The sequence below is a fragment of the Rattus norvegicus genome, chromosome 5 (assembly GCF_036323735.1).
Source record: "Rattus norvegicus strain BN/NHsdMcwi chromosome 5, GRCr8, whole genome shotgun sequence".
Taxonomy (NCBI): Eukaryota; Metazoa; Chordata; class Mammalia; order Rodentia; family Muridae; genus Rattus; species Rattus norvegicus.
In genome coordinates, this window is record NC_086023.1 from 127,405,321 (window position 1) to 127,432,315 (window position 26,995).

At 43.4% G+C, this 26,995-nt stretch overlaps 1 protein-coding gene across 4 annotated transcripts in view; it reads left to right on the top strand.

Moving 5' to 3' along the window:
* Ndc1 (NDC1 transmembrane nucleoporin) overlaps positions 1 to 25,773 on the top strand; it is a 46,922-nt gene extending 21,149 nt beyond the window's left edge. For 2 of the 4 annotated variants that reach the window (XM_063287973.1, XM_063287972.1), the window contains exons 11-18: positions 1 to 156; positions 767 to 1,006; positions 1,092 to 1,207; positions 3,858 to 3,908; positions 5,860 to 5,923; positions 6,617 to 6,717; positions 20,517 to 20,677; positions 23,439 to 25,773. In XM_063287973.1, coding sequence (XP_063144043.1) covers positions 1 to 156; positions 767 to 1,006; positions 1,092 to 1,207; positions 3,858 to 3,908; positions 5,860 to 5,923; positions 6,617 to 6,717; positions 20,517 to 20,677; positions 23,439 to 23,502 — 953 coding nt within the window. In that variant the 3' untranslated portion in view covers positions 23,503 to 25,773. The remainder of the gene's footprint in view (positions 157 to 766; positions 1,007 to 1,091; positions 1,208 to 3,857; positions 3,909 to 5,859; positions 5,924 to 6,616; positions 6,718 to 20,516; positions 20,678 to 23,438) is intronic. The other 2 variants (NM_001025023.1, XM_017593491.3) reach the window with 2 other exon arrangements.
* Positions 25,774 to 26,995: the final 1,222 nt, after the last annotated feature.

Below are 26,995 nucleotides of genomic sequence, written 5' to 3' on the forward strand. Positions count from 1 at the left end.
GTGGACATCCCCACAATTGGACTGCTATTTCGAGGGAGTGTTTGAGTCTTTTAAATGATATGACTCAGAAGCTGGTTCTCTACCAAGAAGCTGCTGCTACGAATGGGCGGATGTATTCCTCATACTCAGTGGAACCCAAGAGACTGAGTTCTCCAGGTGACTCCCAGTCTTGAACAAGGGGGTGGGGAATGTGTCTGCTCCTAGAAAAGTGACAGTAGTGAGTTCCTGACTTGGCATGTGGGAAGCATACATGTTTAGCGGTTTCCATAACTTTGACGTGTACAGTTAGTAGTTAGCGTAGGAGCACAGAGCCAGACTGATGCAGTACCATGCAAATGGTGAATTCATTTGACTCAGTGCTTAGAGAAAACGAGCTTGGAAATGAAGCTGCTATGCTGCAAGGGATGCCACAGAACAAAGGTGTCTGCAGGCCGGTGATGCTCTGCAAGTGAGACAAACTGACCTTGATCCTGGAGCCCACAGTGGAAGGAGAGAACCAACTCTAAAAGTTGTCCTATGATCTCCACACATGCCTGCTCTTAAGCATACACTCACAGTACTAGTGCGCATGACAAACAAATCTAAAACTCCTGTGGCTCCTGGATTACAAAAATAAAATCTGGACATTGGGATTTAAACCTGAACGGAAGCCCTCCACTGTGCTTTGGTTTAATGCCTTAAGGGGTTGGGGTGTGGAAATTGAACCCTCGTGTGCTGCCTGCCTGGGCCAAGCTTCCTTATCAGCATTGCATTTGCTCTGTTACAGAAGAAACTGCTTTTCAGACTCCAAAACCTAGCCAGATGCCTTCCGTGCCGCCATTAGTTAAAACCTCATTGTTTTCTCCAAAATTAAGTACACCTGACGGTTCAAGTCCTTTTGGGACTCCGTTTGGCTCCAGTGTAGTGAACCGAATGGCTGGAATTTTTGATGTAAACACCTGCTGTGGATCTCCCCAGAGTCCTCAGCTTGTCAGAAGAGGGCCGAGACTGTGGACTCACACTTCTGGTGAGGGCTGTTTGCTTTCCAGATTCGAAGTCGCACAGTTGTAGGTTACACAGCTCACACTCTCACCTCATCATTCTGTTTCTAGATCAGCAAGTGTCTGCAGTCTCTAATCCCTCTCCTTGTGCCTCTGTCACTGCTGAGGGCAAGACAGTGAGGCAGCCCAGTGTGCTCTACTCGTGGATTCAGAATAAACGGGAGCAGGTAGGAGGGCACATTCGTGGGTTTATTTTATATGAACCAGTGGGAGATGAAGGCTCTCACAGCTGTAGCTTTTTGTTTGTTTTATGCTCCCAGCTCAGATTGACTCAGGAAATCACCCACAGTTGAATGTTTTGGATTATATGCATTTCACATAACTTAATTCTTTAAGAGATAGTTGAATTTTAAGCTCTGGTCTAAACAGCAAGTAAAACAAAGCTCTTTCCCATATGTTTATGTCTTAGTAGGGGAAGTAGATGAATAAGCAAGTATATTACTCTAATAGCTTTAAAATTTAGAGTGTTACTAACTGAATTAATGTCAGGGCTGTTCTGACAACTGTTAAGAGCAAAAGTTGCTTCATGCCGAAATACACTTAATTCTAAGCTGCATCCTGATTGGTCATGTCCACGATGGGGACAATATACTCAAAGAAGAGAAATTTAGTATATTCAATATTATATAGGGAAAGTAGATGAGGTTAGAGACAGTACTTAAGGGCAGGGGTGGGTAGTGTTACGTGGACTGCTCAGAGAAGTCTCATGGGAGGGAAAGCTGACAGTGACTGGGCAGTCGGAGGGATAGAAGGTGCACACGCCCACAGGAGGTTCTAGCATGTCTAGAGTTCAGGGACGGACGATGGTAGGGACAGTGCTTGGTAGGGGTGAGCTCAGAGAGGTGTCAGGAACCAGAGTTCTGGCTGCACTGGATGGTGCTGACACTGGCCTTTACCTCCAATGAGGCAGAAAACCACCATACTGTTTTGAATGTAGGGTGCTATAATGTTTCTAAAATTGTGAAGGAGCTTTTCTTTTTCTTTTTCTTTTTAGTATAGAATAGGATTTATTCAGGGCATGGGAAGGGGAGTTAAGAGGGTAGTAGGGGCAGAGAGAGAGAGAAAGAAAGAGAGAGAGAGAGGAGAAGGAAGGGGGGGGAGGAGGAGGAAAGGCCGGCCATGAGCTCGTGGCGGGGGTGGGTGGGTGGAAGGGACAGATGGGGAAGAGGGTTTGAGAGTAAGAGAGGGAGAGGGCAAAAGAGAGCAAGAGGTGAAGGAGCTTTTCTAAAGCAGGGTTGAGGTGAGACTTTCCATATCTCAAGTTTGAATCCTAAGCAGTATGGAAGCTGAGAGCCAGTGTTACAGCCACTGCAGTCAGGTAGTGGGAGTGGTAGGTGTGGTCACGAGAATTGTGATGGCAACTGTAAGGTACAAGCAAGGCCTGGATACATGTATTCATACCCACGTAACAGGATTTGCTTTAATTTGCTTTTGGTATTCAGGAGAAAGTTCCAGTGTTTCCTCTAAGACTTTGGCCTGAGGCATTGAACTGACTAACAGTTTCAGTTGATTGGGGCACTTTACCACTGATCCTCAAGGCTTTGGCAGTGGTGAAGTGGAGAGCTGAAGTTTAACCTTTGGAATGGCAAATCTGAGGTTCCTGTGTAGAGAGCAGGTGAAGATTAGATGCATGTGTGTGTAACATAGTTGGAAGCCGTGAGGTTCAGACAGTATTCAAAGCTGTGAGACTCAGTGCTCTTCAGTGCGGCTCTAGAAGGGATGAGCTCAAGTTGGACCCTCCACTCACTGAGGGTCAAGAAGGTGAGAGGCAATAGTAAAGGGGGTCTAAGGAGCAGCAACTGAGGCGAGAAAAGAACGTTTCCCAGAGCAGGACAGTGACAGGAGCAGCAGCAGCATGGTGGGAGTGACGTTCAGCCAGAGAGTGGAATGGTGTGTTACCAGGTCCGCTATTGGAAATGGATCCCAGAGTCTGACCTGCACGGGGAAGCATTCTATCAGTGAGCTACATCCCAGTTCATTTTTATTTTGTTTGGGATCGGGATCTCCTCAGTTGCCCAGGTTGGCCTCAGACTTTCCCTGTATCCTAATCAGGCAGTCTTTGAAGTCCTGTTTCTGAGGTTATAGGCCTGAGCCATCTTGTCTGTTCCTTGTCCTGGAACAGGAACTCTTGTGTAGAGGAGGCTGCATCAGGAGGAGTTAGGAGAGGAAATGGAACCTCCAAAGAAGCCAGTCTCTCAAGGGCTTTGCTTTTAATGGGGAGAAAATGACCTGCACCTGTTAGGAGTTGAGGGGTCAAGGACTAAAGAATCTTAATTTCGTAAATGGGAGAAAAAGGAACCTGTTTGCTGAGGTTAGTATGGACTAAAGGAGCTGATGTGAGACCCGTTCAGCCTTCTACATCCCTGTGGTTTACTGTGGCTGTGGGTGAGAGGAGAACAAGGCAGTGGGCTTAGAGCCTAATAGAGAAAACTTATTTTCTGTAAATGTCACCTTGTAGTAAATGTCTTAGGGAGGTTGGGGTGTTAAAGGGCCAGCGGTTGTATCAAATTGAGAAAAAAAATAATAGGCTTAAAAAAACAAAAACAACGAAAAGACTACCCAGACAGCTTAGATTTCCTTTTGCTATGGCAAGGATCTAATTGTGTGTCCAGTGTATGTGCTTGGGAACAGAGTTAAAGGTAAGATGGCTTATCTTAGTTATCCAGCCTGTAGCACAGAGATATTCACTTAGTTTGTTGTAAATATTGTTCATTGCTACATTTTAGTTTAGAAAACTTCTCCAGGAAGAGCTTAGAAATGTGTACTCCATTTGAGTAGACTTGAAAGTATAGCTGTGTTTCTTTTTTTTCAACTCAGATTAAGAATTTCTTGTCGAAACGGGTGCTGATAATGTACTTTTTCAGTAAGGTAAGGCTATGAAGGTACCACCTTGTGAATGGGAGTGGGGAGATTGGTGTGGGATGGAAGGACGACCTGACTTAGGGACTTTACAGACGCTCCCTGCGAGTCCTCTCCCTAGACATACATGCCACCGTGGCTTCCTGGGGTTTGCCTCGGTGGTGGTCCCCCGAGACTGCTGTCTGCTTCGTGTTGATTTTCAGCATTGACCCTTCCATGCTGGCTGGTGATCAGTCCAGCTTTGGGGTGCTCGATGGCTCATTTCCCTGCTCACATCTTTGTGGCCTGTTAAAAAGGGAGCAGACTGGGTTGGGGATTTAGCTCAGCGGTAGAGCGCTTGCCTAGCAAGCGCAAGGCCCTGGGTTCGGTCCCCAGCTCCGGGGGAAAAAAAGAGGGGGGAGCAGACTAAATTAGATGATAGGTGTTGAATTTTTGATGGATTAAAAAGTTGTATTTTAGGCCACAAAGTTGTATTATGTCCCAGCATGGTGGCTTACATGTGTAATCCCAGCATTCCAGGTGCTGAGGCAGGAAGATGGAAAGTTGGAGGTAAGATCTGGCAACTTATGAAATCCTGTCCCAGGAAACCAACCCCCCAAAACAACAACAACAACAACAGCCACAAGCACAAAAATCTGAACAAACAGCCCTTTCTGCTGTCTCTGGGCAGTAAATCTGAGTTGTAGAAATTAAAGATTTATTTGTGTTTTCAGTTAGATGTAGCTATTCTGTGTCAGTCCTTTCTCAGGCAGAGGACTGTGCCTTTGGTGGTCGAGCTTTACCTTTCTGTGTATACGGCAGTATTACAGTGTTAGTGACGTGGCTAACGGAGCCTTCTACACACAGGCAAAGGTTTTCCTTGTTCATTTTACTCTCTGAAGCCAAACAATGATGGGGAAAGAACTGAACAACTTGGATATGCATAGGTGACCAAGCACGAGCCATTTCAGCTTCTCCACATTGCTTTTTTCACTCCAGGGGAAGGGAAGGTCTGTGGAATGATCAGTTGCCTTTCCAAAGACTAGTCTACCTATGACCATCTAGCAACAAGGGTTTATCCCTCAGCAAGAAGATGAGAATTCTCTGAAGTTTACTGCAGTTCTTGGTTTCCACCGGGGAAACAAGCTTACTCTAAGTGCCATATGCATGCCGTGCACTGTCCCTTAAATTCCCTCCTGTAATCCCAATACTGGGCCTCTCAGGTGTGGCTTTGGTCTGCATTTTATGGAAGAAGAATGTTTCTTCTCCAAGCAGAAAAATCTTTCCCTGTGTGAGTAATAATCTCTTTTATTCTCATTCCGCAAGAGCTGTTGAGTGTAGACGATGCTGAGAAGCACTGTGGTAACAGCCCAGTCCTGCAAGACACCTGCAGCACCAGGGTTCTGGTTTTTAGTGTGGGTTTCCAGATGCTTTCAATAAGTTGCAGTTGGTCTTGAAGTTAGTCCATGTAGGCCTTGAACTTCAGATCTTCCTGCCTTAGCTTCCCTAGTAGCTGGGATTATAAGCCTGTGCAGCCTAGTCCTGCCAGCATTTATTTAGATGGGCCAGTTGCTGCTTCATAATGTCTAACCCAGGCCAAATTAAAGAAAGTCACAGGGTTTTGTTTTTTAAAATTGGGTTGAAAGTAGCAGATGGTTATGAAATGTAACTCTAGTTAGGCAGTTCTTTTATTTTAAAAAGAACTTTAATAACTCTCTCTTTGAGTGATCACTCTGCTGATTTCCTGAGCTGGGCTGATCACAGGCAACTCTTACTTTAAATGAGATTCTGAGATACTTAAAAACTTAGGGTTACACAGTAAATTTGGATGTTCTCTTGTACTTAATCTTTTGATAAGAAATTATTTGAGTTTAAAATTTGGGAGACATTTGTCAGCCTTGTTGTTTATAGACCACACAGCTGGTACATTGGCAGTTTTTGCTCAGGGGACTTTACTTAGACATTTTTGTTTTATTTGTAGCATCCAGAGGCCTCCATTCAGGCTGTTTTTTCAGATGCCCAAATGCATATTTGGGCTTTAGAAGGTAAGTAGTATCTTTGAACTGTAATCTGTGACTGTGACTTTAATCAGCTAATTTTGAAGTCTGTTCATGAAAGGTCAGCTCTGGTATTAGGTTTTCAGCCCTTAAATTTCAGAAAATCTTTATCTTTGTTTTATATGGATAGCTTTCTTACCTCCCTCTGTGGCCTGCCAGTCCTATGCACAGAACCAGGGCCTCCTTACTGCTAGGCAAGCACCCACCCCGCTGAGTCACAACTATAAATAAGCCTAGATGGGCTTTGATTTGGGTAGAAATTTTCTTGTACATAAAGAAGTTGAGGCTAAGAATCTTCCATATCTTTCTATATAAATAAAGTGTAACCAATAGATAATCTTTACCTTATGGTTGCTTTCATGGAAATGTGAAAACTTGATTGGCAAAGAACTGTCCCACTTTATGCATACTACCTTCATGATACTTCAGAGACTGGGGAGGACTTTTTGACCACGGCATGTAAACCCTCACAGCTGTCAGGGTTTCTTTGTTTTGTTTTGTGGTGCTAAAGGCATCTGATTGCTTCTTTGGGGCTTGTTCCATCTGGTGTCCAGTTTTGTTTTGTAGCTTTTCTTTATAATTCCCCTTATATCCAGACCATCAGCATCTTCCCAAATAGATATAGTCCAGGTGGGTTTGTCTAATTGTAATTTTGCTTTTCTGTTTTCTCCCCCTCTTGAGGTCTGTCTCACTTAGTAGCAGCATCATTTACAGAAGATAGATTTGGAGTTGTCCAGACCACGCTCCCAGCTATCCTTAATACTTTGCTGACTCTGCAGGAGGTAAGTGACAGTGTTCATTGTGAGTGCAGGCTATCCTCCAGTGTCCAGAGTTTATTTCTTCAGTCTAGTAGCAAAACATGTTGGAAATGAAAATCCTGTTCTCGCCCTTAAGAAATTACAGTCTGTGCTGGAGAGCTGACTCAGTGGTTAAGAACACTGACTGCTCTTCCAGAGGTCCTGAGTTCAATTCCCAGCAACCACATGGTGGCTCACAACTTTCCATAATAGGGATCTGATGTCTGAAGTCAGGTTCTGTGTACTCACATATATAAAATTAATCTTTTTAATACAAAAAAAGAGAGAACAAGAAAAACTTTACTTGCTTAAAACTTTTCCAGAAACTGAAGAAGTCAGTATGCTAACCTTGTGTGATAGGCTGCTGGAATTCAGGTAGATAGTGCAGGCTCTTTTGTTCACGATCATCCCATGTATCTCAGACTGGCCTTAAACTCACTATACCAAGGACAACCTTGAATTTCTAACCTTCTGCCTGTATCTCCCAAGTACTAGAGCACTGGGTATAAACCACCATACTCCACTGTGTGTGTGTGTGTGTGTGTGTGTGTTGTTGTTGTTGTTGTTGTTGTGTGTGTGTGTGTGTGTGTGTTGTTGGTTGGTTGGTTGGTTGGTTTTGAGACAGGATCTCAGTAGTCCTGGCAGCCTGTAACTGTTAGAGATGACCTGTCTGCCTCCTCAGTGCTGGGACTAAAGACAAATGCTGCCACGCCCAGCCCTTTCTGATTTTGAGTGATTGTTTTATTCTGTCTTTTGTTATTGTGGCTATGGGAGGTACAGACAAGGAGATTGGGGCACATAGACACAGTGCTTGAGTGCAGTATGCTCTTTACAGGAGGCGCTAAGCTTGGGCCAAAGAGTATCATTGTTGCATCTCTGGGTCTGGAAAGGAGGAAAAAACTTGCTCCACAGTTACTCTGTTTAAAATTCAGTTCATATCACCATTTAGGGAACCTTACTTGGTAAAGGCAGTAATTTTTTTCCCTTTTTCTTTATTGCTTTGAATATTCTGTTTATGTTTTTTATTTTGGGGGCCATTTTTGAGATGGGGTCTCTTTAGGTAGCTCACATGACCCAATAAAGTCCTAATCCCCCCGCCCTTGCCATCCAAGGCTGGGGTTATAGTTAGGTGCCACCCACTTCCAGCTCAACACTGCCATACAGTAGAGCAGTCAGCACTAGAGCTGCTTTCTGTCCTCAGAGTGTCTTCTTTCCTACCTTGTAAAGTGAGCAGTCACTCTGATGACAGACAAAGAGGCTCACCTGTGCGTTGATGTAATCCGAGTTTACACAGAAACCTCCTAGAAGGCAGCCTCAGGGCTTCACCCTGGACTAACTGCAGAACACTGACAGTGTAGTGGCCCCTATGGAGAACAACAGGTCACATCCATCATCCTTCCTGACCTTGTCTACTGTCATGTCCAATCCACATAGGATTCTTGAAAGTATGATTCTATCCTTGAAATGTTTTGGCACATGATCTATATAGTATGTTTTGTTCAACTAATGCGTGTCTGTCTGTCTGTCTGTCTGTGTGTGTGTCTGTCTGTCTGTGTGTAATAGAATGAAGATTCCTGGCACAGTACTTAACTTTGCTTGCAATGTATTTTAATATTTTGTTGTTTAACTTCCTTAAAAAGTACCATCTGGAACTCATTGAAATTGAGTATATGATGCTTCCATTGAGCACAGTGACCTCACTGACTACACAGAGGTCTCTCTGCCCTACAAGTGTTTCCTGATTCAGTTATTCCAGTCACACTTACCCCACCTATGGGATTCTAGAAGAAACTCAGTCTACTTACATTTATTGCAGTTACTTATATCTTTGAGTGGGAAGATACGATTTCAGATTTGTCAAAAAGTCAGTCCTTTCCTTGAAGCACAAAGGAGTTGAGATGGAAATACTGAGGGCAGAGGAGAGAGAGGTAAAGAGGCTGTGTTCTGCAGTTGAGAGTCAGAGGGGCAGACAATAGTAGCCCTAGGGAGCTGACACTTCACTTCTGAGAACTCAGGTCCCTTTGTGGGGCTCCTGTTGTATTCACAGATGATATCCTCAGACCTGTACCCTAGCACTACTGCCTGCTGAGCCATCCTACCAGTCCTGTAGTGTTCTTAAAGCCCTTAGGGTTAGAAAGGAAATCAATTATATTGCGTCGTAGTTATCAAGGTAAGTGTTTGATTTAGCACTTTGTGCTTTCTGATGTCTTAAGTAGGAGGCTCTGTCCATGAGTTTGCCATTTGTCGTCGTTGAAGCAGGTGAGTGAATGGTGTTCTGAGGACACTGGAACAGCAACAATAGGATGTGAAGATAGTGGTGACTTCTTTAATACAGAAACTGCAAATGTCACTGTGATTTGATGTCCCTATTCATAATTAGAGTCAACAAAATTATAATTTAGAGCTTTGGGAAGGTAAGTGTTGTAAAGCCCAGACAAGAGCTTTCCTCCACGCACAGCCCTCTTGTGCTCCTGTGTTTTGGACTGTTTCTCTGGTTCTTTGCCCTCAGGTTGCCTTTCAGATGCCTCCTTGGCCGTGAGTGAGTCTTTCCCTCTTCAGATTAGGCCTTGCAGTCTATTACTTCAACCACTTTATTACTAGATCCTATATCTTTGTGTTTTTAGGTTCCCCACCCACAAACCCACATAATTCCTGTATCTGCTACCAATTCTTTTACCAGTTGTACCTGACTTTTCTTCAGGCCTTTCCTTATTACTCCCACCTCTTACCTGAGATCCCTCTCATTCTGAGTAGACTGACTGCCATTCCTCCCTTGAGCCATCTGCTTTAAAGCCATCGTAGATCATTCCATATCCTCAAGTGTGACTTACATGACTGTTCTTTGTCTGGAATGTGCTTTTCTTTTTACTGACTCTGCTTTGTGATTCCCATGTCAACACTGAATTAGTAGAGCAGAGGCCAGGGCCCATCTTCTCATTCTCTTGCTCCTACCATATGATATGGTGCCTGGTTAGTGACAGGTGCTTATGAAAACGCTTGTTGGGTGCCTGCTCATCTGCTGAGTTACTGCATAAACACGAGAACTCGTCTCTTCTGGGTCTTGAGCTGAGCGACAGTTTTGACGCTGTGGGCTGATTATGATGACTGCTCCTTACTTGGAGGAGGCAGCCGTGCTGTGCCAGTCACATCCGTTCTTTTTTGTCTTTGGTTTTATGTTCTATGATCTTGAAGGGATAATTGCTCACAGTGAAGAGTGACTTGAATCTCAGTACTTCTAGGCAAGCTGTGTAGTATCATTAGCTTTTGGCTGGTTACTAAGAGGCATTTGTGAGGTGCTATTCTGTCTGTCTTACTTCTCAGTGGCGATAGCATCAGTCATTTAGCTGTGAGCCTTTAAAGGCAAAATGGAAAGGCCTGGGAGACTCTCACTTTTTAAGCTATTTGAGGCAAGGACTGGAGAGATGGTCATCCCGAGGAAGTTCCTGCTGGTGGCCAGTAGTCATCTGTAACCTGTATCCTAACAGTATCCAGCTACTGTATCCCTCAGGTTTTGATTAGTTAAAATAGAAATTCATTTAAGTGCTAGCTTCGGCAGCACATATACTAAAATTGGAATGATGCAGAAATTCATTTGAGAGCATTACAGAGTTTGTGACAGTTAATTTGTCATTGGTGGTTAGGGAACAACTGCCTTCTTGCTTAATTTCAGTAACTGTTGTTGTCTTTAATGAGGTCCTTAGAGGTAAAAAGTTGTGGGCCAAGATAGTTTTTGTTTGTTTGTCCCCCACCCCACCCCAAAACAGTGTTTCTCTCTGCAGCCCTGGCTGCCCCGGAACTGCTCTACAGCCCAGGCTTGGACTCTGTGCTGCAGTCACAGAGGTCTGCCTGCCTCTGCCTCCCGAGTCCTGGGATGAAAGATCTGTGCCTCTAGCACCTGCCTACGAATATTTTTTAATTACAAAAATTTTAAGCTAAAATAAATATTAAAATTATATTATTAAACATTTTTATTTTCAGGCCGGGTATGGTGGTGTACATTTTTAATATAGCATTCTGGAGGCAGGCAGATGGATCTATGAGTTAAAGGGCAGCCTGGTTATATTGTAAGGTCTAGAACAGCCAAAACTACATAGTGAGACCTTGTCTTTAAAAATTTTATCATCCCTCCCTCCCTCCCTCCCTTCTTTCCTTCCTTCCTTTCTATTTTTAGCCTAATGGTGCAGACATAAAAACTCAGTTCTCTGGGAGGATGAGATAGGAAAATTGCAACCTCATTCTTCACCTAGGCTATAAAGTGAGTTCAAGGTTAGTTATGGCAACTTAAGAGACCTCCTCTTAAAATAAAAGAGGATCAAGAGGGCTGAGGATTAGCTCAGTGGTGGAGCATTTGTCGGTAGAAGGCCCAAAGTACGGGGAGAAACGTCACTGCGCGGTTGTATGGCCTGGGTGTATTCATTTACCCTGTGACCCCTCAGCACCACCAATCCTGTTCATCTGGAGAGCATAGTACCTTAAATGGTTTGTTAGGAGATCGGCCTGTCTAGTTTCTGTCTCATCATCTACAAGTTAGATTTTGATCTTGGAATATTGAAATTGATTCTATTCACAGATTCGTTCATCCAACAAATACTTGGCTATCCAGTACTTACCATGGAATGACATATAGAGTGGGAACTACAGACATGATTCTTGTTCAATAGGAGCCTGCATGCTAGACCTAAGGACTCAGTTGTAAGGACTCAGTGCATAGAAATAAATGCAGGATGGTGACAGAGCATAACATGATTCTAAACTGAGATTGCGGGGCGTGTGACTGTGGTGGAGGGCAGAAGACCCTTGGCAGGGGTTGGCTTTCTGCCACCATATGTGTGCCCCAAGGATCAAATTCAGGGCAGCAAGCTTAACAGCATGTACCTTATCCATTGAACTGTCTTGATAGCCCCAAACTAAGATAGTTTTGGGAATGAGAGGTAGAAAGGGTGCCTTGGCCAGTAGCTTCCTTGAGGATGAAGAGGTTGGAAGGAAGTGAGGGGGAAAAAGAAATACTCTTGAGGGCTAGAGCTTTAAGTGTGAAGGTGTGCTAGTTAATTTTCTCTTCACTACGACTATTTGACAAACGATGACTTAGGGGACAAAGGACGAAGGGGTTGTCTGGGGTTCAGAGGCAAACAGTACATCATGGCAAAGGAGGCATGACGGTAGGGGCAGCTTTGTCCACGGTACCAACCAGAAAGCAAAGAAAATTTTCAATGATCATAGTCTGACACTTTGTCCTCCTTGTTTAGTCTAGACATCACTACGTCTCTGGCATGGGGTTATTTACCTACATTCAAGGAAAGTAATGTCACCTCTGGAAAGCCCCTCATGTAAAAGTAACTTTTGTCTGCCTGTTTGTCATCTGCCAGGCTTACTGTCTTAGTCTGCTAACCTAAGCCTAGTCCTGGAAGCTTCTTTCCTCCTATAATCCAACCTAGGCCTGGAATCTCAGCCTCTGAGACTTACTGAATACGCTCACCCTTCGTAGTCTTTCTCCTCCTGGCTGGTTCAACTCTTGTTCTGGCTCAAAACCCTCTCCAACTGACTGGTTCAATCTGCCTTCTCTCCTGACCGACTCAATCTGCCGTCTCTCTCTTGGCCTCTCCTGAATTGCTCTCCTTGGCCTCATACTAACTTTTGGCAGTCTGTTCTAATCTTCTGGCTTCTCATTCCCTGGTTCATTCTATCTTTCCCTGTATCTAGCTTGTTCTCTCTTCAACCTGTCTCTGTAAAACTGCCTCTCTCTTTTCATGGCCCCTTAAGTCACTTTCCTTTCTTCTTTCTTCCCATAAGAATTGGGCAGATCCTATTCTATCAAATCTTTCTCTGAGTCATCACTTTGTCTGCCACTCAATTAGACATCACTTTCAAACATGGGTGCTTCCTTCAGCAAACTAATTTTACCTCTGTTGTTTGGGAGTAAAGGTGTGTACCAAGGTCATTTTTGCCTTCTAGCCAGAGGGGATCAAAGGTATTTGCTAAGAGCTGAACCACACCACAACTAGAAACAGGTTTTTTTAGTAAATAACACAGTTTCAGGGTTCACAGCGTGATCAAATATCCTGTAACACTCTGATAATGTACACTGAGGTATGTCACCTAGGTGATTCTTAATCCCATCAAGTTGACAGTGAAAATTGACCTTGATAAAAGCCCAGAGAGTTTTCACCAGGATCCTGCAGTCAGGGTGGATTTGTCATTTCTCTAGAATTTTATGTAGTTTGACTTAACTTACAGTACAATACTCAAAAGGAAATACTTTATAAAAATGTAACAGCTTGGGAAGTTAAAACAAGGCTTGTTTTGCATGACTGAATTTTTCTTGCAAGGCTACATATTGCTATGATTTATTCAATCATGATCATACCCAGTAAATGGTTGAGTCAGAATTGGAAACCAGGCTTTGGGACCCCACTTCCCGAGCACGCCATGTATCAGATTACCTCTTTAGGGCTTGGCACAGGTGTACATTTCTTCACTTCTGCAGAGGGAAGGGCAATCTGACACAAGTGCCAGCGTGTCAGATCTGGAGTCAAACAGAGTTGGGTTTTATTAGAAACGACGTTTGTTGCATTTTTTTGCATTCAAAATTCCATTAATTAGAAGCTTCATCTCCATGTCGGAAATTATGAAATGCAGAAAAGGATACATTGTAGGCCCAGTATATCCGGGTGTCCGCATCTAGGTGATTTGAGTAGTTCCTGCCTCAGGAGGTGTGGGGGGGTCAAATGTATACTCTGTGCCTCTCTGTATAGCACTCAGGTTATCTGACCTCATAAGTGGTTGGTTAGTAAGAGCTTGTTCTCGTGACTGTACTGTCACCACCCCTGTGCAGTGCAACAGAGCTTCCAGTTAACATCAGGGCTTTGCCCTAAGAAGTTTTTGGGAGAGCCATCAGCCAGCCGTCCAGGGCACCCAGCTCTGGAGAGCTCCGCAATCACATCCAGGCCATTGCTTCCCGGGTGGCCAGACAGAATAATTACTCCTGCTTTCTGAGATCAGTGTCATAGCCATACAGTAGAACTGCATGGTCAGTGTCACTTCTGAAGTGCTTGGTACTGAAATGGTCAAGTGCTTCCACATAAGCATGAAGAGGTGAACTTGACCCTCAGCAACTACGGCAGAGCGAGTGTGGTGGTTTACAGTCTTAGAGCTGGTGATCCTGGGCTCACTGGTCAGCTTATCCAACCAGTGACTCCCAGTTCCTAGTAAGAGGCCTCAGGAGTGCCACCTGAGGTTGACTTCTGGCACCCGCACACATAGTGTTTTAGATTTTAAGGTTTTCAGATTTGAGAATATTTGGATAGATTCTAGTAATTGAGGAGCCCTCACCTGAAATATCTCAGAATCCATTTTGGAACACTTCAGATTGCAAAGCATTTTGAACTTCAAAATTTTAGATTAGGATATTCACACTTTATGGTTTCTTTACCTGTTGAGGTGCTGTTAACAGGAGCAGAGCTCGTTGTGCTTGGCTGCATTAGCGCTGTTACTTGAGGTGATACTTTGGAAGCACTGTCTTCAGTTGCTGGCACACAATAATTGTAGTCCCTTATTTTAGTCATCACTACTGAGAGTGCTTTCAACACAGGCCATTTTGTCCCTTCGGAGACATTTAGCAATGTCTGAGGACACTTCTGTTGTCTTTATTTTGGCTTTTGCTAATGTATGACTGTGGAAGTATAAGTAGGCAGTTAATTTCATAATCGCAAGCTCTCCGTAGGTTTCCTCGGGCCCAAAGGTAGGTAGTGGTAAACTGTTCTCCAGGGTGTTTGTCCGTGAGTGTGCTGTGTTGGTGTCACTGCCCACTTTTCACTTGAGGTGCTTGCTGCTTCTCCGAGGTCCTCCTCACACACGTGGTCTGCATGGAGAACAGGAGCCGCAGACAGAGGATGCGTGCATGGAGTCGGCTGACAAGCGTTTTAGTTCTGGCTCTGGTGCCGCAGTGATTGTTGTGAACCACAGCTGCCCGTGTTGACCTGTTGATGGGCTGCATTCAGAAGCTTGACTTAGCTGCTCCTCACCACACATTCATGTCCTAACCATTAACCACTTGAACTTTTATCTGTGCAATATTTTAAGTCGTTCATTTTAACTTAATTATTTAAAAGGAAACATAGCTATTTTTAAAAGTAGAAGTCTAGTTTGGCTTCCTGTAGATAGAATATATGTTTAAGATAGTGTGGTGTCTCAAACCATATCATATTTTGAGACTTAGATTAAAAATTATTTTTTAATGATTTATTTGTTTTTATTTTATGTGAATTGTTTTGCCTGCATGTGTGTCTGGGTAAAATCCCCTGCATCTGGAGTTACTGACAGTTGTGAGCTGCTGTGTGGGTGCTGGGTGTTGGACTTCGGTCCTCTTCCCAGTTCCTAAAGATTATTTCAAGTGAACCACTTTAGACTTAACATAAGCAGTCTGTCTTATGCTCCTCCTCACAGAATCCGAGGTGGCACTGAGAAGAAGATGAGGGTCTTAGTGACTCTTTACACCAAGCGTGTACAGTGGGCGGGTGAGGAGGTGAGGACTATGAGGTCAGGTCAGGTCAGCTGTTTGTGCCAGAGCACAGGAGCCGGCGGAGGCAGGGAGAGTGCTGCTCTATTCAGCAGTGGCTGAGACAAAGCAGGAGAGGGCAGGCAGACAGCAGTGGCTCATCTTCGTGGAGTTACGTCAACACAGTGCAGTTGTTAGCAATTTGAGTTAGTGTTCATGTAGTTTAGTTAGCTCGTCTTACTGTGATCAGTATAAAATTGTTAATGAGGGATTTTATATTCTTCACTCTGTCTTTGGAAATCCTATGCGTATGTCACTATACAGCTCGTCTAAATTCAGTGCTGTCATATTTCAGTGCCCAGCAGCTATGACTGACCAGTGGTTGAGTTTGGCAGCATGGTTCTGAAATTTAATGACCTTGGTGACATTGATTATCTTGTAAGATTTGGAAATCGAGCATGGCAGCACATGCCTGTAATCTACTTCTTGGGCAGCTGAGGCAGGAGAATGCTCGTTTGAGGCCAGCCAGTCCTTACATACACACTGAGATACAGACTAGCTTTAGAAACATGGAACGACCCCAAAAACAGACAGGTCTAGGGAGATGGTTTGGTAAAGCCCTTGCTGTGTAAGCATGTAGACCTAGTTGAAACCCATTTAGAGCTGAGTATGATAGTGCATATCCTTTTTGTAATTAAAAATTAAAATCATTCCATGTGTGGATATTTTGCGTACATGCAAGTCTGTATACCATTTGTGTGCTTGGTGCCTATAGAGGCCAGAAGAGGTTGTTAGCATCTCTGGTACTGGAGTTAAAAAGGTTGTGAGCTGCTGTGTGGGTGCTGGGAATAGAACATGGGTCCTGGAAGAGCAACTAGTACTCTTAACTGCTGAGCCATCTCTCCAGCCTCAGGATATAGCTTTAATCTCAGTATGCCTATGGCAAGATGAGAGGCAGAGACTGGAAAATTCCTGGAAGTCCATTGCCATCTAGCTTGCCATATACAGTGACAAACTGTCTTAAAGTGGAGAGTGCAGGTTGACAGCTGACACTGTCCTCTGTCCTACACACGGGCACTATGTCATATGTGTAATTCACATACATGAGAAATAGTTTTGACAGAACAATATTCTATATGTGTGTATGTGGATATATAAGTGTATGTTTGTATCTATATACACATGCACATGTGCATACTGTATGCACATTCATGTATACATGCATGCCTGCAGAGGCCAGAGAATACTCTTAGGTGCCAAACACTTTCTTTCTTTATTGAGATGGGTTCTTCATTGGTATGGATGGCCAGTGAGGCCCAGGGATCCATGTCTTCACAGTTATAAACATGTCACTATTCCTGGCTGTAGGACAATTTTTTCTAACAAACTCTTTTTATTACTGTTTTTGTATGTGAATGTATGCATGTATGCCTTTGCCACTTTGACGGTGTGGGTTATGAGAATCACAGTCATCAGGCTTGGCTGCAAAAATTTACTTGCTGCTCTATCTTGCCAGCCATAGAACAGAATATTCTGAAGAAGAAAGAAAAACGTATGTGGATTCCCACTAGTAGTCACTCAGCAGCAAGAACAGTGTTTATAAGGTCATCATCTACTCCAGAGACTACATGGTGATTTCCCTTGATCTCTTATGGTATTTGTGCCTCAAATTTAATTTATGAGAGTATGGCAAGTGGTGGAGATGTTCAGACAAGGACAGGAACAGTGGTAAATGAATGTGGTCCTGGTATCAGTTCCTGGGTTTGTATTTATAGACCTGACAGTGAAATTGGTTGTAACTATATTGCAAATTGTAACTATATTGTCTATGTTTTCTTCAACAAGATTCAGAAAGTTTAAAAAGTAATTGAATTTTGATTGTAGGAACACAGCAGAACTATTGGTGAGCTTGGATGTATTAGGAATAACAATACATCTTTGACTTTAAGTCACAGATGAGATGTGTTTCAGATTTTGCATGGCAGCTGTTGGACACCTAATTGCATACAGACGATAACTTCCCATTTCAGTTGCATCTTACCTTTCATCTGAAAACTGTGAGCCAGGTGTGGTAGCCCAGGCCTTTAATACCAGCAGGCAGAAGCAGGGAGATCTTTTATTTTATTAACTTGAGTATTTCTTATTTACATTTCGAATGTTATTCCCTTTCCTGGTTTCCGGGCAAACATCCCCCTAATCCCTCCCCCTCCCCTTCTTTATGGGTGTTCCCCTCCCCACCCTCCCCCCATTGCCGCCCTCCCCCCAACAATCATGTTCATTGGGGGTTCAGTCTTAGCAGGACCCAGGGCTTCCCCTTCCACTGGTGCTCTTACTAGGCTATTCATTGCTACCTATGAGGTCAGAGTCCAGGGTCAGTCCATGTATAGTCTTTGGGTAGTGGCTTAGTCCCTGGAAGCTCTAGTTGCTTGGCATTGTTGTTCATAAGGGGTCTCGAGCCCCTTCAAGCTCTTCCAGTTCTTTCTCTGATTCCTTCAGTGGGGGTCCCGTTCTCAGTTCAGTGGTTTGCTGCTGGCATTTGCCTCTGTATTTGCTGTATTCTGGCTGTGTCTCTCAGGAGAGATCTACATCCGGCTCCTGTCGGCCGGCACTTCTTTGCTTCATCCATCTTGTCTAATTGGATGGCTGTATATGTATGGGCCACATGTGGGGCAGGGTCTGAATGGGTGTTCCTTCTGTCTCTGTTTTAATCTTTGCCTCTTTATTCCCTGCCAAGGGTATTCTTGTTCCCCCTTTTAAAGAAGGAGTGAAGAATTCACATTTTGATCATCCGTCTTGAGTTTCATGTGTTCTATGCATCTAGAATAATTCAAGCATTTGGGCTAATAGCCACTTATCAATGAGTGCATACCATGTGTGTTTTTCTGTGATTGGGTTACCTCACTCAGGATGATATTTTCCAGTTCCCTCCATTTGCCTACGAATTTCATAAAGTCATTGTTTTTGATAGCTGAGTAATATTCCATTGTGTAGATGTACCACATTTTCTGTATCCATTCCTCTGTTGAAGGGCATCTGGGTTCTTTCCAGCTTCTGGCTATTATAAATAAGGCTGCTATGAACATAGTGGAGCACGTGTCTTTTTTATATGTTGGGGCATCTTGTGGGTATATGCCCAAGAGAGGTATAGCTGGATCCTCAGGCAGTTCAATGTCCAATTTTCTGAGGAACCTCCAGACTGATTTCCAGAATGGTTTTACCAGTCTGCAATCAGGGAGATCTTTTGAGATCGAGGTCAGCTTGGTCTACACAGCAAGCTCCAGGCCAGTCAGGATTGCATAGTAATATCCTGGTTTGTTTTTGTTTTTATTTTTGTCTTTAGACTAAAATTTCAAAATGTTGGATAAAGGTTTGCTACCTTTATGTTCTGACTTAAATTTGTATAGTTTTTTACATTACTTAGTCATTCTGTCAGTGTTTTGTAGGCTATTGTATGTGCCTGTGCGTGTGCATATGATTTTATGTGGATGTGTGGCATGAAGGGTGGAATCCAGGAGGTAAGGTAACTTTAGATTTTAAAAATAACAAGTTTAGTGGATCCAGGTAGTAACTAATTAGGCTGAGAAAATTACAGTGGGAATAATGTCTCCATTATGACTCGGGGTTACTTAAAACTGCTCAAATGTTTCTCTGAACACCACCTCCCATACTGCCTAGAAGTATTTCAAGTATGTCTCAGCCTCAGGAAATGCTCTAATAAGTGATTGTTGCGAAAGAACAAATGATTGGACTTGAAGTTAACATGGCAGACTTAACATATGCATTAAATTTTGTTCCTTTTCCAAAATTCTACTATTGTTAAAATACATAAATCCATAAGCAGGGTTGGACTCAATGGCAGCACAGCTTGTGAAGCTGGAAGGCAGATGTTGAGTCGATACGCTTAGCAGATTCCAGGGGCAGGTCCTGCGTTGGCAGTGGGAGACTCTGGGTGCCTTTACAACCAAGGTTGGGCTCCACAGGAGGGTGGATCAGATGCCAGTCGGACCGTGGATCCTCTGCTGCCGTCTGCTCTTTTCCCACTGCAGCCTGAGGTTCATCCTCAGGAGACCAGGACATGGCCTGGACTGGCTGCACAAAAGGAGTTCTACTGAACATGGGGCCCAGCCTTTCACACAGGGTAGTAGGTGACTGTTCCTAGGGTGATCTAGGGACAAAGACTTCAAATAACTGAGGGTGGAGTTCACCTCAGAGTCCATGCTGATCACCTACCAGGAAGCCTGACAGCTCTGGGAAGCTTTAGTCAGCTCCTTGGAAGGTTCCACTTGCAGTCAGGAGCCAAGCATCACCAGATCTGAGGAAAGTCTCAAATATGGCTGATAGAAACCAAAAGAAGCAAAGGGGAGAAATATAAAAATCAAGAACTATCATTGAAATTCACAGGAATAGTGGATGTTTTATCCTTGAGCAAAAATAGGGTGCTAAAATAAGAAAGAACAACAAGATGACACACAAGGGCTTGAAATGAAAACAGGACGGCTGGAGTCATTTCACTCCTGGTGGCTGTCTTTGGTGTGAGTAAAGTGAGTGCGATGTGCTCCCACTGAAGTCTCTCCTGCCGGCAGAGGCTAACAGCCAGCAGCTCGACTACTGTAACAGCTGTGTTATTTTTTAATTGTATTTTTTGTCCTTGGCCTTTAAAAGCTTTTGCTTCCGAACAGCTTCACCGTGTGTGTTCTCTCTTGTTCCATCTGCCTGCTCACCAGCACCCATCTTCTAGAACTGCAAACCTAAGTTCAAATCAAAAAGAAAGAGAAAAGGAGACTAGTAATGGCTTTTCTTTATTAAAGGTTAACGTTTTGGTCCTTTTTGCTGAGATCGGGATAAAAGTCATCCCCTGTCACCAGTGATGAACAGAGCATGGGGTCTTGGGGCTCTGCTGAGCCATGGAAACTTGGGATGTCCCTGAAAAGGTGTTTTCAAAGTGTTGTAATTGGTTCACTAAGGAGCACACATGACTTTGTAGATGTGTATGTAATCTATAATAACAATTTCATTTGTTAGATTGACTTGACTTAAACATTTTTTACTTAAAATTGGTTTTTTTGCATTTGTTTATTTGGTGGGTATGGGCATGCAGTGCGCAAGTAGAAGTTAGGATAGCTTTAAGGGTCAGATCACTCCTAAGTGGGGTGTGGAGATTGAACTCTGGTGAATGCAGGTCATCTGTCTTTGCTGCAAGTGTCCTTACCCACCAAGACATCGCAGGCCTTCTCATCTACCCTGCCCTTTGTGATAGTCTGAACTAATGTTTCCTGTCTTTCTGGTCTAGGCTGTTGACAAATACTTCAAGCTGCCCCATGCTTCTAGTAAACCACCCCGAACTTCAGGAAGCCTCGTGGACACATCCTACAAAACATTAAGATTTGCTTTCAGGGCCTCACTGAAAACTGCTATCTACCGTATAACCACCACGTTTGGTGAACATCTGAAGTAAGTTAACCCATCTGATCACACCGATGGCCTACTCTCAGAAGCTCTTCAAGAGCCAACATGAGAAGGCATGTGTATTGAAAGTTCCTTTTAGGGGCTGGGGATTTAGCTCAGTGGTAGAGCGCTTACCTAGGAAGCGCAAGGCCCTGGGTTCGGTCCCCAGCTCCGAAAAAAAGAACCAAAAAAAAAAAAAAAAAGTTCCTTCTAGGGCCTTGATAGGTCTCTGGGATTAAGGACTTACATATGGACTTGGTATTTATATTTAAATGTTTATGACTGTTTTTGGGGATTTCTTGGAAATGACAAAGCTGTAAAATAGCAAGTGTGGTGCATGTATGATATGTTTACACACATACACATAGACATACAGGCACACACACACATAGACACACATCAGACACACACACACGCACGCACGCACGCACATTTTAGTCACCAAAAGATCCTTAGAAAAAAGTCCTGAGTCCCTTTCCAAAAAAGAATATCCTAAATAATGTTCTGGTTACAGTTTGGTCAGGAAGCGTAAAGCGTGGGTGCTGGGATGAGCAGCATATTCCATAAATGAGGCTGTGGCACGTTGTGAATCATGCTGGAAAAACACCGGCAGATCACAACACCTTCAGAAACCAGAGAGAACCAGAGAGAAACCACAAACGCCAGGCCTGTTTATATTTAGTTTCATTGATGTTTACTGCTTTGCTCTCATGAAACGCCCTAGCTGGACAGGATGAAGGATACTGGTTTCCTAACTGAGCTATGTTTATTGTAATAGCAATGCATTCTAGAAGGCATGAGAGGTTGTGCCTTTCTGTGTGCAGTCAGTAAACAGAATACTGTGTGCTGCCTGTTCTGTTTTTCCTCTCTTTCCGTAGCACAGGGCAGTAGGAACAGCAAATAGTCCTGGCACACTTCGGCGTGTGAGAATAGACAAGAACTGTAAACGATCCTGGATCATTGAGACATTTATTTCATTTCCTACAAGGAAACAAAAATTATGTATTAATGTCTAGACCCATGTTGTCCAGTACAAGGACCATGAATTGTGGTTTTCTGTTTACTTTTCTTAACAATTTAGTGAGAGGCAGGGGTTATCTGAATTGACACAGGTGTGTCAGTGGAGATACAGAGCGAGCAGTTAAATCTCGTCTGAAGGCGTGTTTGTGCTAGAATGTGAAAGGAGGTCTCACTTGTTCTTAAAAATCTGTCCTCTTTCCATTTCCAGCACTAGTTGCCAGGTGCTGGGGGATAAGGATTTATTAGATAAGTGGTAGATGCCTTTCTCCTTCCTCTGAGGAAAGCTATATTTTATTTAACTGGCACTGATGAGCAGAGTCAGGACAGAGTGGTACAGTAGGAAAAGACTTAGCTCCAGAGTTGCTCAAACACGCGGGTTTATATCTAGTTACAGGATTGGCTGTCGGATGGTGGGGAAGTTACTGAAGCATCTCATCTAGGACCAGGCCACACAGATAGTCAGTTACAGACCAGGAATCAGACCAGATTTTGCTAACTAATTCTAGCTGCAATGTCTGCACTCTTAACCAGTGAGCCACGTGGCCTGGAGCTCTGAACCTCTAGGTGCTATTTAGGCTCCTATTTTGCTTTGTTTGGTGTTGATAGAGAAAAAAAATGGGATCATGTATAGGTCTAAAGCCTTGGCACACAGTGGGCTATGACTGTACAATCCCTGATTACAGGGGCAGATGAGATAGAAACAGGCCTCTCTGTGCAGTCCTGCTGTCCTGGAGCTTACCATGGTGGTCATGCCGGCCTCCATCTTGGAGATGCAGGGCTTACAGGCGTGAGCCATCATAGCCGTCCATTGGCCCATAATTGGACACATTTGGCTTATTTCCAGCTTATAGCATCAAAATGTCCTTGAGTAGCAGAACCTAGAGTTTAAGGCAAGTCTCTACGTGCTGGCGGAGGGGAGAGTCATGGAGCAGGTTGGTGGTGAGTGGCTTCATTGGGGATTTCTTCATGGTGTCAGAGATGATCGTTGGCATTTAGGGTGATCTGTATCAAAGGCATTTAAACAAGAATTCCATGGTGCTGAAGAGAATCCAGCTGTCCAGAATTTATTCAACGATGATTCTATTACTAATTAAGAACTAGAAAACCAACTGTTTTATTGTATTTGATTTTTACCCCAGAAGTTTACTAAGAAGTTGTGTACTACTTCTCGGGTGTATGTGCCTGCCTTCCACCAAGGTAATCGCTTGTGATGAAGAGTGGAGGGAGAGCTTTCTTGCCTCCATAACACAGTACATGTTCAAAGGGAGAAATAAATCCAAGCCACCAAGCTGTTACCTTTGAAAACGATTAATGGAATCTATTGTGTTTTAACCAAACATTTTAGTTTAAAGGATTTTATATTAAAGGCAATTCAAATACTCCACAATTCAAAGATAATGTTTGAATCTGGTTTGAGTAAAATAATAAAATCCAGAAAATGTACTGCAGGGCCTGGAACTCTGCACAGCAGGTTCCATAGTAGAGCAGGTTAGAGTGATGCCCGCACTTGTCAGTCTGAATTTGCTCTGGTCGTTGAGAAGGTAGAAACATGCCATTGCCCGATGCAAGCCCTTGCCTTCATTAGATTAAAAAATGTTTTCATCCAGTTTTTTTCAGAAGTACTAAATAAGTGAGGATTTCTATTCATTTTTAATTGTTTTGAAAAATATTGACTCTGTGCTCTGTGGTTCACTTAATATGCTTAATGTAGACTAAAGCTTATGCTTTGCATTTATGTCTCATTTAGTGCTGTGCAAGCATCTGCAGAACATCAGAAAAGACTTCAACAGTTCTTGGAGTTCAAAGAATAGTTAAGTAATATAAACTGTGTTCATTACCCTGCTGATACAACTACAGATGGGACAGTAAATGTTCAGCATTCTTGGATCAGAAGAAAATGGACTAATTAGATGCTTCCTTTGTCGTGGTGCCTGCTTTGAAAACTATACTTTAATGGGAGAAATCATGGAAAGAAATTCTCAGCAGAATAACCGAAAACTGCCTTTTCTGTACCAAATGCTTTTTGTGTGTGTGGTATAATAAAATCTTTATTCAGTTTTACAGGAGCGTCTGTGGCAGCCGAACTGTCTCTTGCTCATATAACTTGATAACAATTACTCACAATTGTTTTTAGAATTTACTTTTGAAAACAGTGGAGCCAGCTCAGAAGTTAAAGCAGGGTGTCTTGACATAGTCCCCCAATTGCACTAAGAGGTTAGCTCTTTGTAAACTCACAAAACATAAACGTGGGATTAGTTTGTTTACTAAAGGATAAAAATGGTAATGGCAGAGAAAAACTCACAGTAAAAATGTTGTCTACAGGACATATTTTGTTAATCTGTTAGTTGTGCTTTTGTTTCCAGGGACAAATTAAATTTGCATGATTGTCCAAAAAGAGTCTCGATTTACAGATGCTAACTCTATATAAAGGAATGTAGAAAAATTGAAATCTTAAGGTACACGATTAAGCATTCACATTTGGCTTTTGAGAAATAATTTGAGCAGCATCTATGACTTCATTGGACCATGCTGTACAGGATGGGAGCGCCCAAACGTTTCCCAGCCAGTTTTGCTTTCTTTTTTGAAATGACGTTAAACAGTTGGCAGAGGTCCTCAAAGAGGGGGAAAGGTTCCCTTCTCCTACTGTGTGTCTTTACCAGATCCAATTCTGATGTGAGTCTAGTCTGTTTTCACATGGAGAGCAGCCTCTGCTGTGTTCACTGGCTAATTAAAATATAATAGGACAAGCTTTAGAGCCAGAAGCACATAGTCATCAAATAAGCAAGTGAAACTGGAATGTCAGAGGTGTCACTGTCCTTAGGAGCATGTACGTCCCAAATAACATGTACATGTGGTCATTTTATGACTTATTAGATCATTTCTTTGGAGATGAATCCTGGGAAGTCCTGCTGGCAGATATTCTCTGGACTAGCTTTGGGCCAAAGCCTCCTTTGTAAGTCCTTTGCTGTTGTCTTTTTCTTTAAAGTCAGTACAGTATTGTATATGAATCTTAAATGGGATGTGTATGCCTGGCCTTTGTCCTTTTCATTGGCGTATCACATCTTTACAGATCTACTGTCCTTCAACCAGCATATGGCAAATTACAAATGAATCTTGCTAGCCTCAAAAGTGTCTCTGTGGGACAATTCCTCACCTTGATTGTTAAGTTTTTGGGTCTTTTAAGTCCTCCGTCTACCTTGTGTGTGAAGTTCTCTTGATCTCTTTTTCAGTGTTTCCAGTGTGTTGCTTTCCTACAGATAACCAGAGAAGCCTAACACTATGTGTTCTGTGAATTAAAGCCATAGGCCTTTTATGTTTGCTGCTGCCTCTGACCGAAGCATTTCAGGAGACAAATCTTAATGTTATGTTTCCATAAAGAACTGTGGCGTGTTTGTAGCTTACTGAAGAGGGTGTTTCTTTAAACTTGGACGGACTCCTACGAAATGTCTGGTTCAGTTTAGGTTCTTGCCTTTCCCACGTCCTCTGGGTGAAAGTATATTTGATAGCAATATGAATCTTTGCGAATGTGCTGTGTCTGAGGTATTGACCACACCACATATGCCTGGTGGGGAGCAGGACACTGCCATCCCCTCAGATCTGCATTGCCTTTGGAAGGTGAGGGGTCACTTTTTCCTTTGTATATTTGTAGGCCCTCCCTTTTTAAGAAAAAAAAAAAAGGCACACAATGAGGACTTGAGGGAGGTCAGCAGGAGAGAAGCATTTGCTTAGGTGAAGTTGTAACCTGCTGACAAGCCTACTGAAGCGATGGCCTGAGATTAGTCTTTGAAAGCCTTTCTCTGACTTCACACCACGACTCTCTCGACACCGGTGTTTGTGTCTCTAATGGAACATAGGAAGCCACAAATTGCTTTTGCAGAGTAGTGGGAAACTTGTAGACTTAACCCTCTGTTGAGTAGACACGGCTAAGTCACACTGGGTTCCGGTGCGTGATGTCTTCAGGAGTGTTTTGTGTGTCTTCCTATTGATATTTATGATAATCTGTTTATATCCTTTTGTATATCATTGATACTGAATTGGTAGAAAAATAAAGTGGCGATTCTTTGCCAAGACTGTTCACTGAACTCTGAATCTGTGTATTTCATTTACCATTGCCATTTGGCCTCCGAGTCGTTGTGTGTGAAGCCCGCAGGGGCTCACTTTAGCGTAACGGGCTTTTGCCCTACACCAGACTAATTTGGTGGATGATTGTGTTTAGTTTTAATTTCAAAGAGACTGAATTCTGAAACACACTTTTCCCCTCGTCTGTCTGTCTGTCTGACTCTTTTTTCCAAAACTAAATAAACAAAGACGGCAGGTGCTGAAAGCCATCTCTTACAGAGGTTTCTTTTCTTGCCAAAGAAGTATTTCTAAACAGATTGTATTTCCCAGGCTGACAATCCTGTCAGCTTGACTTAGATTACTTTGAACTTCACCTTTAGGTGCTAAGGCTGCCTCTTGCTCTCCTAACCCCCAGTCATCGTTAAAATTAAATCACTTAATACATCATCCCTCACCGGCCCAACCATTCCTAGCAAGGGTTTACTACCGTTCTGTTAGGAATGTTTTCTCCTAGTTAATTAGTTTGAAGGCAGACCCTTCTGCGTGGTCAGGGCCAGCTTCAAAACCATGGTAATTCTCCTGCTTCAGCCTCCTGAGTGCTAGGCTCTATACAGGTGTGTTTCACCTTGCCTGGCTTCTGCTCATCACTTAAAAGTAAGCCGAGGTTACCGGAAGGTGCCACCGTGCCCAGTGAGGTGAACTCAGCTCTTGAAAGAGCAGCAAGCTGCTGAACCATCTCTGCAGCCCCCAAGATTCCCATTCCCAGCCCTTTACAATGAGTTTATTTAACCTTCCCACATATCCCCGTGTACTCCGATGCAGTCCTTCACCTGCCCCCAAATTGCATAGCCATTGAATTGGCCTAGTTGGCATTAAATCAAACTGAGCATGGATTTGCCTCCCCTTGGACCCTGTGAGCTCTCCTCCTGCCATGATTTCAGTCAGAACCTTTAGCAAGCCTTTATCTGCAATTCTGAAATGAAGGGATGATTTGTTTGCATTGTCTTTGTTAGCTGCAGCTTCCCAGAATGCTTCATCATTAGACAGCATCCTTAGGTGTCCTGGTGCTCACCCACTCTGCTGGGTTTGCAGCAGCTGTGTGGCTGCTGCTTAACCATTGGGTGCTTGGGTTTCACCTGGCCTGCACCCACAGCTTTTACTGGATACTGATTCCGCTGGTATCTGTTTTTGGAAATCCTCCGGCATATCGTTGGCGGAGAAATGATTGGGAAATGGCTGCTCAGT